This window comes from Gobio gobio, assembly GCF_949357685.1.
Source record: "Gobio gobio genome assembly, chromosome: 3".
In the NCBI taxonomy this organism is placed as follows: Eukaryota; Metazoa; Chordata; class Actinopteri; order Cypriniformes; family Gobionidae; genus Gobio; species Gobio gobio.
This window is the reverse complement of record NC_137099.1, coordinates 34,647,615-34,663,541: the sequence shown is the minus strand read 5'-3', so window position 1 is coordinate 34,663,541 and position 15,927 is coordinate 34,647,615. Positions and strand designations below refer to the sequence as shown.

The 15,927-nt window shown below is 37.5% G+C and overlaps 1 protein-coding gene across 1 annotated transcript in view; it reads left to right on the top strand.

Moving 5' to 3' along the window:
- The window catches only part of dachc (dachshund c), a 67,580-nt gene that overhangs the window by 42,636 nt on the left and 9,017 nt on the right, over positions 1-15,927 (top strand). The window contains exons 4-8 of the mRNA XM_079813063.1: positions 496-668; positions 1,373-1,508; positions 2,718-2,852; positions 15,163-15,308; positions 15,424-15,571. Coding sequence (XP_079669189.1) covers positions 496-668; positions 1,373-1,508; positions 2,718-2,852; positions 15,163-15,308; positions 15,424-15,571 — 738 coding nt within the window. The remainder of the gene's footprint in view (positions 1-495; positions 669-1,372; positions 1,509-2,717; positions 2,853-15,162; positions 15,309-15,423; positions 15,572-15,927) is intronic.

Here is a 15,927-nt window from a genome sequence, read left to right as displayed (position 1 = left end):
CCGTTAGAGTGCTGCGAGGGATTGGATCAGCACACTAAAACAAGCAAAACACCGGTCACACAGCAGGCGTATGTACTGCAGTCTTGCTGTCACGTAGCTTGTTGTGCTACAAATAGAGTGTGTGGTCTAATTTATCATGGGGTTGTTATGTATGAAGACGTTTGCAGCAGTCTGAGAAGCAGCTAATTGGTTTGAGGTGCAGACTCCAGCAGCTCTACTAATACTTGTAGACATGCTGTGCCATAATGGCATGTCTTTAAAGAGAGCTCTAACAAAGCAGAAACTGAGGAAATTTCATAACGTGAAGCATCTTAATTTTTACTATTCAATGTGATGAGTGTTTCTTAATATTCTCAAATTGTTGGTACAGCATGTGTTATTTTAATGAGCTTGCCTTTTTGAATGCAATGCAATAGAGCGTTTATGCAGAAATATGTATTAGATTATAGTTTTTGGGTGATTAATTAACATTTGTTTCAATGCTTTTATGTACAGGTTTGGAGCTGCCATTCATGATGATGCCACATCCCTTGATTCCAGTCAGTCTGCCTCATGCCTCGGTCACCATGGCGATGAACCAGATGAACCATCTCAACACTATTGCCAATATGGCAGCTGCTGCTCAGGTTCACAGTGTCCCATCCAGAATGGTGACGTCAGTTATAAAGGTACAAGGACACAGATTATACATACGGTTCTTAACTCTTTCCCTGCCATTGACGAGTTGATACAGCGTTCCTTGTTGCGCGATTATGCATCTCCTGAACGAGTATAACACAAGCAAAAAACACAGGAAAAAAGAGGCAGAAACGAGCGATCTCATATGTAAGAAGATGCATAGGAAAAATAATGCGATCATCAACAATAAACAGCATATAAATCAAAACAGCCTAATGTTACAGAGTCGACCCAGGAAGTGGTTAGGACTGTGCAAGCTTTGAGGGTGTTGATGAACTCGATCTACCCCATCTGTGTTTTGCTCATCGTACTGATTCTGATCCAGACGTAGTCTAGACAAAAACGCAATTTTCTCAGCTTTTTGCTCAAAATGTTGATTTTTTTTTTAAATGAAACTTACCCACATTCAAGTGTTGATAAAAAAAGAATGCATGAATAAAAGCCAGAATAAAAGCAAAGGGTCTGTTCTTTCTTTTGATATATTGCATGTTCATATATTCATATCAAAATTCTGGGGGCCATGACATTTTTGTGAAAATAACCAAAAATGCTGGCGGTGGCTGGCAACTTAAAAAAAAAACATTGGCGGGGAAAGAGTCACAACCGAGAAAGTTCTTCTACAATGGTTTAGAATTGATTATGGTTTTATCAAATATTACAGATTATGGTGACTAATGTGTGTGTTCACTTTCAGGAGCGAGTTCCAGACAGCCCGTCACCCGTACCCTCTCTGGATGATGGCCGTAGGTCAGGAAGCCACTTATCCTCCAGACAGAGCAGCAGCGTGTCCAGCTCTCCTGCCCACACAGAGAGCTCTTCTGACCGGCCACGTACGTTTGCCTGACCGCATAAAAGTCATTTCTTTTGTTTTATTCCTCAGTGTCTTTTTACAAAGTCTACCTTGCATATACATTCAAGATTTGAGTTGTCATCAGTGTCATGTTTGCTGTAATAATATGTATACTTTTACCTTTGTATTTCTCTCTGTATCCTGTCGTATGGCTAAAACCAAACATACTAATTTAGCACCACTGAGTTTGGTCCCTGAGCACTTAGCACTATGCTCTTACGATAATGTGAAACTGCACATATAACCTTACAAATGTGCTTTTAGAATTAAAGAATAAGGTGATATCACAGAATCTACTAAAAGCAAAGCCATCAGAGCTGTTCATGTGCATTGCTTTAACCGGAACTAAAACTATGCAATTACAGATAATGCTCTCAACTTTTTTCAGTCTATCATCAGATGCATTAAAAATCTTACCCAAGATATCAGATATCAGTAGTATGATATAATTTGGGACAGAATATGTGTTTTAAATCCTATTTTTGACAAAACTGAGGTTCAACTCTTGTAATCATTTTTATGCTTTTAAAATTGCTTCTATAATATTATTTACTTGCCTTTTTGTTAAGAGTTTTTGAAGCTTGTTCAGTACTTAGATATGCTTAATGTCCACATCTTGGATCTAAGTGAACCTTTCATTGTTGAATTAAAACATACACTACCGTTCAAACATTTGGGGTCGGTAAGATATTTGAATGTTTTTGAAAGAAGTTTCTTATGCATTTATTTGAACAAAGATACAGTGAAAACTGTTTAATATATTTTAAAACGTAATTTATTCCTGTGATGGCAAATCTGAATTTTCAGCAGTCATTACAGTCTTCAGTGTCACATGATCCTTCATAAATCATTCTGATATGCCGCTTTGGTGCTCATGAAACATTTCTTTTATTATTATAAAGGTTGTAAAAATAGTTTAATATTTTTGTGGAAATCTTTTAGAACATTAAAAATGTCTTAACTGTCACTGTTGATCAATGTAATGTGTCCTTGCTGAATGAAAGTATTAATTTCTTTCTTTAAAAAAAAAAAAATGGTAGTGTACATCTTCCAAAAAACATACAATTCAAAATTGTATACAACAAATTTTATACCTAATATATGAGAACACTGAGCTTCAAGGATCAGTCTTTGAATTTATGTCCTTTGTTTGTAAAAATCTGTTTATATGCCCCTCCTTTCCCTTTAGATTTACATCAGAATGGTCTTTCTCTTGGCCACGCCTTGTTAGGCCTGTCTCCAAGTGCACCACCAGGACCAAAAGAGGGGGATCTGGCTACCCATGTCACAGGGCATGAAACAAAGAGGGCTTCTACAGAAAAAGGTTAGATGCTAATATTGTATTCTGTGTTGAATTGCATTTGCAAGGCATTCTACAAGATACTGTATATATATATAAAAACTTTTACTAAATTATATCACAACGTAACTACACTTACATAGTTTCCAAGTTGTCAAACATTAGCTTTTGCCATTATAAATAAAACATAGTTAATGTGGCTTGTATAAGCTGTTTATTTAAAAAAATAAATGATTTATCCATATTTATGCATTAGGAAATAATTACTTATGTGCCTTCTGTCTGATACTGGTGAACAACACAGATTATCACATTGTTTAAACAGTAAAAAATTGCTTATCTCAGATGCAAAAACAAGTTCATTACAGTGCAGTTCAACAAGGTCAAAAAGTTTAGCAATGACTGCACTTTTACCGATCTTCTAATGCTATAAAAACACGTTTTGAATTACATAACAAAAAAAAGAGGTAATGGAAAATGCAAGCATTTTTCCTAAACAGATTTGAAATGGTGTCTAATATTTTTCCTTCAGCTTAGCAGATCATTTATCAGCAATGGTTTAGATTGACTGCAGGAAATGACTGCTGATCCCGCTGACGTGTCACTTAATACTCAGTATATTTCCTTTCTATTCATATGCGATTCTTGATGTTTGTATTCTGAGAAATCAATGAATTCTCTCATTTACAATTCTGTGAAAATTATCCATAGAGGTAGAAATGGCACGGTAGTGGGGCTGAATTAGTTAGCGATTTGCAGACCGTGAAGTAATGAGCAAGATCCCCCTCCCCCCCCCACCTCCTTCCACCAACTCCCTTACCCTGGCCCTCCTGGAGGTGTAATTTTCCTAATAACCTCCCAGAACCCTTGTTTGGTTTTTGCGTTTGAAGGCTTTCATTAGGCTAATGAGGACTTTGCAAGGACGAGTAGTCAGCACAATTTCCTCATTGTGCCGTGGAGAGAAGACAGTGCACCCAAAATCGGAAAAGGGGGCTTTAGTGTGACTGAACACAGCCTTTCGGGATTTGGTGAAATCGTAGATATCACACAGGTGCTAAAACCCTGTATCAAATGTGTCATATTTCAAAGGATTTTTTTTTGTACCACTGATGACATTACATTATACGTGGTGACATTGATGATAAGGTATACTGTGACAAAAGAGGTTTACTACTGTTCAAAAGTTTGGGATCAATACAGGGTTGTTGTTTGTGTGTGTGTATGTGAAAGAAATGAATACTTTATTCAAAGAACAATTACATTACATTTATCAAAAGTGACATTAAAGACTATTTATAGAAATAGGAATATACTATGTTTAATTTCAATGCTCTCTATTCACCAAAGAATCCTCAAAAAAAAAATATTAAGCAGCATAATTGTTAGTAAAAAATGAACAGCAACATTGATAATGATAAGAAATGCTTCTTGAGCACCAAATCTGCATATGAGAACGATTTCTGAAGTGACATTGAAGACTGGAATAATGAAGCTGAAAATTCAGCGTTGCCATCACAGGAATACATTTTTAGTATGGAAATAGAAAACAGTTATTTTAAATTGTAATAATAGTTCACATTATTACTGTATGAGAATAAGGGAATTCTTTTAAAATCGTGAAAAAATCTTACTGACCCCAAACTCTTGAAAGCATTATCTGTATATCCGGTGAAAGAAACCCATTAGCAGTGATTGAAATGTTTGTTAATTGAGTTTTTTTTTTTTTAAATGAATGATAAAAAGTGCGTCATAATGTTAATTGAAAGACTGTAATTAAAACAATACTGATAGTGATAATATGAGAAGATAAAAAAAATATTTTGTAAAAAGAAAGAAAAGAAAATAAGGACTACATTTAAAAGATATTTACATCAAATGTCAAGACTATGACTAAAGCAGCAGCAAAAAAAAAAAAAAAAAAAAAAAAAAAAAAAAACGGTGTGTACAAATGAACCCTAACCAATTGAATTGCCATGCATGTTAATTACACTTGTTTGAACTTTTGAAAATTGAGTTTACTCTGAATTCACAGCTACTTTAGAATGTCTGTCAGTGCGGAAAGATGCTTTTTGGAACCAGATTGTGTAGTTATGGCATCAAGCAGCAGGGGGTAATATGCTAACCATACAGCCAAATCCTGAACTCTTTACTATGACACATTATCCCCTGGTTTCACAGACAAGGCTTAAGCTAGTCCCAGACTAAAATGCATCTTTGAGCTGTTTTAATTGAAAGCAACTTGCACTGGCATATCTTAAAATATATCAGTGCCATTGTTTTGTCTCAAGATGCACACCAGTAATGTTTTTTTTCTAAGACACGTTTATAAAAGCTACTTAAATGAATGCCCTAATTGAACTGAGGCCTAATCCTGGCTTAGTCTAAGCACTGTCTGTGAAACCAGGCCTAGGTTAGTTTTTATTTAAATCTGAAAGCATAATGATGGTTCGGTCTTGTTATTAGGAGAATGTACTACAACAAATGGTATCATGACATACATGTCAGGGTTGGGTGAATGGATGAGGCGGGGACATAATTGCAGGAATGAATGGGTTTTTTATTAGTAAAAATAAAACAAACAACAAAAACCATCCCATGGGGGAAAACACAACTGGCAGCTTGACTGACTGGGCTAGGCAGGACAGTAACAAGCAAGGAAACATCAGACAATTAACTGGCACAGAACTGCAAACAGAGGCCCTGTCCCAAATGGCACACACTTACAATGGCTGCCGCATGCACATGTCCGTTAAGCCCACGAGACCGTAGGGTGTTCCATTTGTCATTTTTGATCTCAGAAGGGTGCTCGCGAGCGTCCCCTTTGCGGTCGGCCCGCACTGATGCGGGTTCCGCAACGGACATCTTCCCGACAGTCAAAGCGGCGTTACGTCATGAAAGTGCGGACTCGTAGGAAGACCGCAAGGGTTTAGGGTGCCATTTGGGACAGGGCCAAACACACTATAGAACAAATATTGGAGCAGACAAGGCAGGTAATGAGGGAGGACAGGTGGGGCAAATGAACCAATAATCAGATAACAAGATGGGCGGGGTTAGACAATAGACAGGACATGGCACAAGGAAACATACATGACAGGCCATGTGCTCACACCAAACATGACTAAGGCCCCGTCCACACGAAGCCAGAGCTTTTCCTATCCAATCTTTTTTTCCCCTCGTTTCAAGAAATATCTGCCTACACACGAGCACTGAAAACGACTCAAAACGATGTAGTATACATGCCAGGCCAGTATGTGGCGCTGTAATTCTGCCACAGAAATACACTAAAAATGGAGAAGAAGAGTTGTGGCTAGAAGGGGTACAACACTGGTAGGATGTGAGGCAAAATCTCAGAATAAAATAACAATAAATAAATTTGCTACTTACCAGATGTGTTTTATTAACGCCTACACCCTAAACCTACTCTTACAATAATGCAAATACAGTAATTAAATGACGCAATATTGATGTGCGCATGCCCAGTGCCCGTAGTTGTATCCCTTTCTAGTCTTTCCCGCGTGCGGGACATATTCACAAAATATACAGATTGACTATACACACGAAAACGCAAGGGTGTCATTTTCAGATTTATCCACTTCTGGGACCCTGTTTAAAAAAATATCGGTTTCATGCCCCCAAAATGCTGGATCCATGTGGACGAAACGCTGATACGGTACAAAATGTTTACGTATACAGCTAAACGCGTCTCCGTGTGGACGGGGCCTAAAACACAAGCACATTGCCAGCAAACACAAATCACAAGCCTTGTGCTCAAACGAAATGATACACAAACACACAGCTAATGAGAACACTCATAAGCTGTGTGTTTACACAAAATAAGACAACATGAAAGCATGCAGCAAGTGAAAAAACACAAGCTGCGCGCTACGCAGCACAAGACAAATCATAACATGGAAGCATACACAGAACACAACCACACGCCGATAGAAGAGCGTATTGCCCGAGCGACCTCAAAACAGCACGCTCCCACAACAAGACTCAACAAGATGCTCATCTTGCGCGCTCACAACAGAAGACAAACAAATGGAGCATGAATGTCCGAATCCCGACACAGAACCAAAACCAAACTATGCCGAAGTGCCGGGATTCGAACATCACACTCTGCACACAAAACAACTCACGTGGACAAGACAATAGCAGTGTCAGAGCTCTGTCACCAACCCAAGAATAAACAGACCGAAGTGACAGAACCCTGATTATACGAGCATGGAATTCATGCAATCCATCACAAAAGAATAGGAGTGTAACAATATATAATATAAAAATGCAACAATATGTATCATAGATAGTGACCATCTGTGTTGTGTATAGTTCACCCAAAATTAAAATGACTCTGTGAGGAAAAGAAAATCACGTTCATTGTCAGTACTGCATTAAACTACTATATGTAATGTTGAATATAATGTATAATAATGCAGTTTGGGAAAATGTGTTGGTCCTGATAATGCCAAATGTCTTATGTTACAGTACCAGTAAAAAGTGGCCTACATTATTTTAATTCAATAAATAGTATTTTCAGCAAAATTATGAATATTTTTTTATTCTGGTGTCACCATTGTCCTGTGCATTGTGTTACCAGCACCAAGTCCAAGCCTATTCATTCCCACCCCCAATGTAATACCAAATTTAGAATTTTAATCAACAGTACATTTTTTGTTAACCTTTTACCATATATCTTGGAGTATAGCAATAATGTCGTATTGTGAGTTCAGTACCGTGAAATGTATCACATTCTGACATGAGGGTATCGTTACATCCCTACAAAAGAAGGAAATGTGTCATTTTAAGTCGGGTCAAATGCTTCTTGAAATGTACAAGCTTTTAATTGATATTCTTCTTTTGTGTTTAAAAATAAAATTCACTGAAGGCTGCATAAATTCAAACAGTTAAGCACACTATCATACAAACGATGTCCTGTCCTTTAACTAGTTATGATTTTGAAGTTAGCCCCTTGCCACAATTCCCGTCCTGCTGAGCTCTTGTGAAGTTCGTCTCGATTTTTATGCATGCTTATTTTATGAAACTTCAAAAATCAATGGCTCCCCCTTTGAAGAATGTCATTCTAGACTCTCAGTCACTGCCAGGACACCTTTACCAGTCGCTAGACTGAAGGATAACTTCCACCTTCATGTTCCTGAAATTAATCTTTAGGGGCAGCGCTGAAAGTGTGAAGATCAGAAGTTGTATCTCTTCTTTATGGCTTGTCAAAGACAGAAGAGTTCAAAGACGATTCCTTTATCTATCTTAGAGCTTTTCAACCTTCATTCACTCTCCGCTCGCTCTCTTATGCTGACTGTGGAGGACTTCTGCAGTGGACGTAGGAGTTCATTAGGGAATCCAAAACAAGAGGGGAGAAAAAAGTGACCTTGGTTGAGGAGATGCATTTATGATCTAACAGGCTGCCAGGATTTTTTTGCTGGAAAGCAAGTGCACAAACCATAATAATTCAATGGAGGATCAATCAGATTGGAAGACACAGGGAGAGATGGAGAAGAGAAAAGAGAGTAGTGCTAACTCAGCACTGATTGTCCCTCCGGGGCACCGTAGTTCAGCGGCACGGCCCAAGCTTCCTCCCGCTGAGTGCTCCGGCGGCCCACACTAATCACATTCCAGCAAACACCATGCTTTTAGGAACCCTAGAGGAGAGGTAGGGCGGGAGGAAGACGGGCAAAGAGAGGGAGATCGGCAGTGAGGGGAGTTGACAGTGACCGAGAGCCAGCGGAAGCGGGAGACTGATTGTTTTTCCTCTTTGAAACACCTTGAATGTGACAGAGGCATCTCTCTTCTGCCAAGATGTGAAGATCAGATAGTGTGAGATTAAGATGCTTTGGTCAGCTAAGTGAATCCGCAGAGATAAGGGAGGGGTGAGTAAATCTAATCAGACCTTATCAGGCGCAGGGGAAGGTGAGATTTTGAGCACCTACTTGTTTAAATGGATCCTGAGTTATATATACTTTAAATACAGTATGGGCAAAGAGCTGTGCTGAGCTTTTTAATGCATTTTTTTTTTAAGCGAAGGACATTCAAGAACAAAACTGAAGAGATGCTTTGGATTTTTGGGGTTAGATTATAAAAATGGGGCATACAGAAAGAAATAGATACAGACAGAACAACGGACCGAACGAAAGACAGAAAAAGAGAAAGATGATGAGGTTGAGTTCATAAACTTGAATATGTCTGCTTAATATATCTGTGACATCATCTAAAGCATGGCTGTGTATGGCCTCACCACACCGACTCAAATTTTTTACATTTTGTCATTAAACATGTTATTAAAAATGAAGGATACGTTAAATTGATCAAAAGTGACTTTTACAGCAAAACAAACAAAAAACTAAAAAATGCTGCTCTTCTGTTCATTCGAATACTTTCCATTCGTAAAAAGAAAATCAGCCATTTTCATTCAAATTCAAGTTTACAAAAATATTAACTGGCACAACATTGATTATATGAAATGTATTCCTGTGATGGCAACGCTAATTTTATGCAGCCTTTACTCGAGTCTTCAGTGTCACATGATAGCTTTGCCATCACACGAATACATTTCATTGCAAAATGTAAATAGAAAATAGTCTTTATAAATTGCAATAATATTTCATAATATTTCTTTTTTTACTGTATTTGTGATCAGATAAATGCAGCCTTGTTGAGCTTGACTTGACTTCTTTTAAAAACATTTAAAAAATCTTACAGACCCCAAACTTTTTTTTTTATCCATTAACTATTTTGAATCTATACAATAGCTTTGTATAAGGAACAGATAAAAATGTAATTTGATATTCAGTCAAAATTTTGGCATCCACCCTAGTTCGCCTTCATTTGACTCTGATGGGTTTTTTTGTGTGTGAATCAGTTGATCCAGTTCACAAGAGCTGTCTAAATGATTTGTTCAATAAACAAACTAATACATGTATTGAGTTGTAGTGATTCAACTGAATCAGTAATCTGGTCACATCAGTTAACAGCTCACTAGAGGGGATAATGATCTGTGAATAATGACTTAATTGAGATCCAGTACTCACACAAAGCTATCATATGGCTTCAGAACATTTACGTATAGTAGAAGTTGTTTCTTTGATTATTTTATGGTGCATTGTATGCATCCTTTTTTAAGCTTAAAAGCTCCAAATCATATTGTTTGCAACTTATATCCTGTATGGAATTGTTATTTACTCTCACATCCAGGCCACTAGAGTCAGTTCACATGACAATGCCATAGAATAGTACACTCTAAAAAAAAGGCTCGTAATCATAGGGGAACCTTTTTTAGTGCTATATAGCACCAATTTTGGTGCTTCAGTGGTTCTTCAGCGGTTCTTCAGAGGTGCTATATAGCACCTTAGTCAAAGAACCGGTGAAGAACCTCTGAAGAACCGCTGAAGAACCTCTGAAGAACCGCTGAAGAACCACTGAAGCACCAAAATTGGTGCTATATAGCACTAAAAAAGGTTCCCCTATGATTACGAGCCAAGAACCATTTTTGGTGCAATATAGAACCTTTTTTTTTTTAGAGTGCATAGCCTGGATGCCAGCTGAACTTAGCCCCACCCACAACATTTGAGGTCGGGAAGTTCGGTCTGGACTTGATCCGTTGTTTGGACCAATCAAATTGTCAGGGCGGGCTTTATACGATGATGGACAGATGATCAACAGTGACGTAATCATGCACGTCACCAAAGAGAGCTTGGGTTGAATTTGTTTACAACATGTTCGTATATGCATTCACCTTTACTATTTCTCTCAAAAATGATGATCGTGTTGGTAAGTACTCCGTGTATCCTTAAATAATTTTTTACAACTCCGGCAAAGATCATTTACACTCATCTCCTTCTTGTACTTCTTCCAGCGTGCCTGAAGTTGAGTTCTGTTGACAACTATGCGTCGCTCAACATACGTCACTTACTCCGTTGATCTGATTGTTTGTAGGTCTATCCAATTAAGTGCAGAGGCATTTTCTTTCCTGTTCGGTTGAAACACGCCGCATATTCACAGCCCAATGGCGCAGTATCAGACTCATATTCTGACTAGAATCTGAATATGACGATGTCAGGTTAATAGAATAGTGCAGTGAAATAATTAAAGGGACAATCCCTCTCGAGAAACCTGCAGTTAAGTGCTTTGCTCAAGGGAATAATGGCGATTGCACATGCCTTGCTCTTTGGTGGGATTATACCAGCATCCTTTCAACCTGAACTTTAACACTTGCATTACACCACAATAATACACATTACAGTGTAGAATGTACAGCTGACTATGTAGTCAATCTGCAGCTTAAGTTTTTCTTTTGAAGCAGTCTTGCTGATTATAAGACAACTGTTACAGCAGTACAATAATTTTGAACTTCCATGCCCTACCCTACCGTATATAATTGTAATGCCAGCGCCATATGGCAGTTCAGTATTATGCTAATAGATCAGCTGTGTTAGGACAGAAAGTCACCTTTCTCTGGCTTCCCTGCTGACATTTTTTATTAGCATACACAGGGCTGGTTATTACCACTACAGAACTATGGATACCTGCGTAAACCCCATGCTTTAATACAGCCCTACAGAACGAACAGAGCCCATCTGGTCTTACTGTGCAAATGTATTAAAACAGCTTTGATAGGTACAATAGTGCCCTAGGCTGAAGAAATAATCTTATAGTTTTAATTTCTTTTACTGGAGAAAACCTGCATAGGTGTAGATATGAAAACATAAAATCTTGGCTAGCTTGTATATATACATTGTAAACTATCGTTGCACTAAAGAAATATAACCAAAAAGTGCCATCTATATTTCAAGTCAAAAATATTATTTAACTTCACTGAATCAACCTAAATTAATGTATACCAACAAACAAATTTATATGGGTTAAATCAGTGTGAACTGTACAGCCAGTATGGTAAAATACTCATTTTCAGACCAGAAAATTGACTTTTGGCGAACAGATGGGTGCAAGTGCATTTGCTATTTAAACAATGTGCCGCTGGACATGAAAATAATAACTGCATCGGGCTGAAACTAGCAAAATACACTTGCGTCGTGCCTGGTATCGCATTGCGCTGGGTGTTTGATAGGGCCCAAAGACCTTCTGTCCACTATTTATGAAATCAAATTCCACTGTTAAACTGTAAATCGCACAACTTGTTATGATTTGGAATTCCATGTGTTAAACATTATGGCAGCAGCTGTTTACATTACATTACATGTTCACACCAGGTATAAATAGCAACAAATAGCATTGTTTACAATAAGTGCAAATTGTGATAAATGCTATTCAAACTAAGTATAAATACACTGCTGTTCAAAAGTTTAGTCTCGGTAAGATTTTTTAAAAAGAAATTAATACTTTTATTCAGCAAGGATGCATTAAATTGATCTAAAGTGAAAGCAAAGACTTGTTACACAAAAAAAATCAAATAAAGGCGGTTATTTTGAACGTTCTATTATGTATTAAAAATGTATTATGGTTTCCTCGAGCTGCACAGCTATTTTCAACTGTGATGATAGTAAGAAATGCTTGAGTCACACTTTATATTAGGTGTCCTTAACTACTATGTACTTACATAAAAAAAATTATTGTGTTCATATTGTATTGCAAAACACTTTTGCTGCTATTGAGATGGTTATTGATCACAAACTTTTGAATGATAGCGTAGAAATACTATTTAAAATACTTAGAAATACTATAAAAAAAAAATGATGGGCAGATTTTTGTTTTTGTTTGCACAGTGTAAATATGGTTACACTTTATTTTAAGGTGACGTAGTTACATTTACATACAAGGTGACGTAGTACACAACTTAAGTAATATTACTTAACTACATGTACTTACTATAGAGTTATGGTTATTGTTTACTGTTATTACAATAGTAAGTACAAGCAGTAACATTTAACCACGTCACCTTAAAATAAAGTGTTACCATAGATTTCTAGGTAATACAGCAACGTTCATGTAAATGATGTAGTACTAAAATTTAGACTTTAATTTTCCACCAAATTAAGATAAAAATCAAAAATTAAAATATGAAATGGTGCGTGATTTATAAAGATTAGACTAAGGCACATTAAAGATTAAGATCAAATTGGTAATGAGGAGATGAGAGGAGTAAGATGAAATTGTCCGATCGAGGCACACTCTGGTGTTTCTGTTAGTTCTGGATAACAGGAGGCCCCATAGTCCATACATTAGCAAACTCTTTGAAGTGAGTGACAATGACAAGATCAAGGCTTCGGCCTGATCAAAAACATTTCTTGGTGCTCTGTATCTTAAAGCCTCTTCCTGTGCTTTAAGTGCTCGTCTTTGGTCAGTGTTCTCAGTATTTTCTTCGTTCTAAACCTTCTGATGACATGAGATTGTTGGGTAAGGACACATTGTAATGGAGAAGTTTTACAATATTGTCACAAGGGATACACAGGAAAAAGTTTGTTTGCTAAATACATCTTATGAGAATCCTTTATATCTCAGCAGTCCTAGGCTCCAAACGAAACCATTTTTATAACCGATATTATTAGTCACAGGGCTGCTCTTGAATCATCAGTAATAATGTTACAGTCATTTTTTAAGCCTTATGAATGTCATTATACAACTGTGACTAAACCTGAGAACAGATCCGTTAGATAGAGGGAGTATCTGCTGTGGCACAAGTTAAATGAGATTTACTTCCTTTTAGATCACAAAACTGAACCAGAACCAGTGTGTTGTGTCTTTTTGAAACTACGTTGATTTAACTGAAGACATCGCTTTTTCTCAGCAAATGAACGGGCTGACATTTGGAGTCCATTAGAAACAAAGTAGCTCTAATGTGTACCGACCTTGAATCATTATGACACTAGCATTCTGTCCTCAAGGCTCACTGAGCACTGGATATGAAGATGTGGGGTATTTCAGTGTGAGTTCTGCAAAAGAAGGAGTCTAAAAATATGGCTAGAATATAGAGAACTTATGGGGTAGGGTTAGGCTGTAGTTGGACCATCAGCTTTACCCATTACATCCAGTGAGGGTCTCTCTTAAAAAGGGTCTCTCTTAAAATAATTAAAAAAAAAGAGACCAGTGAGGGTCTCTCTTAACTCCATTGTTGTCTGTAAAACCTCATAACTCCACTCCACCTCTATATCGTGAATGAAGTGCTGCACTCATATTGGACTGCTTCTGATTGTTTGTAATGCAAGGGTAAATAAAGATTTAATATATTTGAGGAGCAGAGAAGAGTGTCTTCATCTACCATTTGTTGTTGAGTCATAGCCAATACTTAAATAGCCTGTGCATAACACATCGTCTTTAATAACATGGGGATTTGGCCAAATGACCATGAAAAAGCCCCCACATACGGTAAACTTTATAACCGGTTAGTTGATGAAATCGTAATGTGATGCACTTATTGCCAAAGTTGCGGCAGTATTAATGACGGACAAAACATATATGTCTGAAATTCGCTTGTCAAAAACCTTGTAACTCCATTTGAGCTTGATTTTGGTAAAGTGTTAATAATATAATCACACATCAAGTGTCTGACCATAATTAAAGCCACATTTTCCACTTTGATAACTCTGTGTGAAAAATGAATGGGAGAAATCCTAATACAGTTTGATATGGTGGTTTAATAACCGTCCCACCTTTCAGTTAAAATAAATAATCGTTAAAACCTTTCTTTAACCCAGTCTGAACAAAATACAGTTTATTGGCATGCTTTGAGCTGAGGAACTAACTAATTTATAATCACTGTTGTCAGACATATTAAACAGATTGAATAAATACCCCATAGAAATGAGGCAATCACTAGTGTAAGTAAGATTTGTTTAAGTCTTTATGCTCACCAAGGCTGCATTTATTTGATGAAAATGCAACACAAACAGTACAGAGCCCCTAAAGGACATGGTGATGCAAAAAATATCAAATGGGAGGAACCAAATATATTTCAATGCTTTTGAGATTTCTCGCTAAAGTTTTGCATTCCCCTGCGAAACTTTGCGTTTGCTCACAATACCTTTGCATTCCATTGTAAAATGTTTGCAATCGCTCGCACAGAACGCAAACATTTTGTGAGCGAACGCAAAGTTTCTCTGAGGAACGCAAAACATTTGCGAGAGAATGCAAAAGTATTGAAGTAAAAGTATCCCATCTCCCACCCCATCACCATGTCCCGTTAGGGGCTCCGTAAAACAGTAATGTATTCATGTGATGGCAAGTATTAATTACCGACCCCAAACTTTAACATTAGTGTATGTAATAAAAATGTATTTCAAGTTTTATTTTATTTTATTTGTAATGAGAAATTTAAAAAAGTTGTATTGCTAAAAAATAGTTATTAATGTGCTGTGTTCTCTTGTGATAGAAGAGAATGTCCTTTGCACGCCCACGTCCCGAGACAGCTATGAGAGAGTGTCTCATTCCGGGCCGAGATTACCCCCAGGATTCCCTGCTCCGCTGCTCTTTCCTGAGGGCCTGTCCTCCATAGAAACCCTCCTCACCAACATACAGGTATATAAAGCTATTACAAATATGTATATTTCAGTAGTTTGAAAAAAAAATCAGAGTAAAGATTCACCCTGCTAAGTGTATAGCTCACATTTCAAGCCCATTTCCTCTTTTCCAGGGTCTGTTAAAGGTGGCTATTGATAATGCGCGGACGCAGGAGAAGCAGGTGCAGCTGGAGCGCACAGAGCTGAAGATGGAGCTGTACAGGGAGAGAGAACTGCGTGAGACGCTGGAGAGGCAGCTCTGCGCCGAGCAGAAAAACAGAGGTGAATAGCTGATCTGAGACCAGTCTGCAGACATTGCTCTGTTTAAGAAGTGGGTTTTTGTGCAGAATCGTTGTCAGGTCAGGTCTGTGTCACCAAGGTGTCTATTCTGTTCATCTTCATCTGCAAAATGTCATATTTTAAACATTTGCTCATCTACAATACAATGCTAAATGTCTAATTTCAGATGTTAGATGGACATTTGACAGCTGTATCTTTGATGTTTAAAGGAATAGTTCACAAAAAATACTTAGTTTATTATGTCATTTTGACAGTGATGGTCACTATGAACAGTTGTTGTACTGAAAGAGCCATGTACATTTATACTGTGTTCCAACAGCATGCAGGTTTGGATTGAC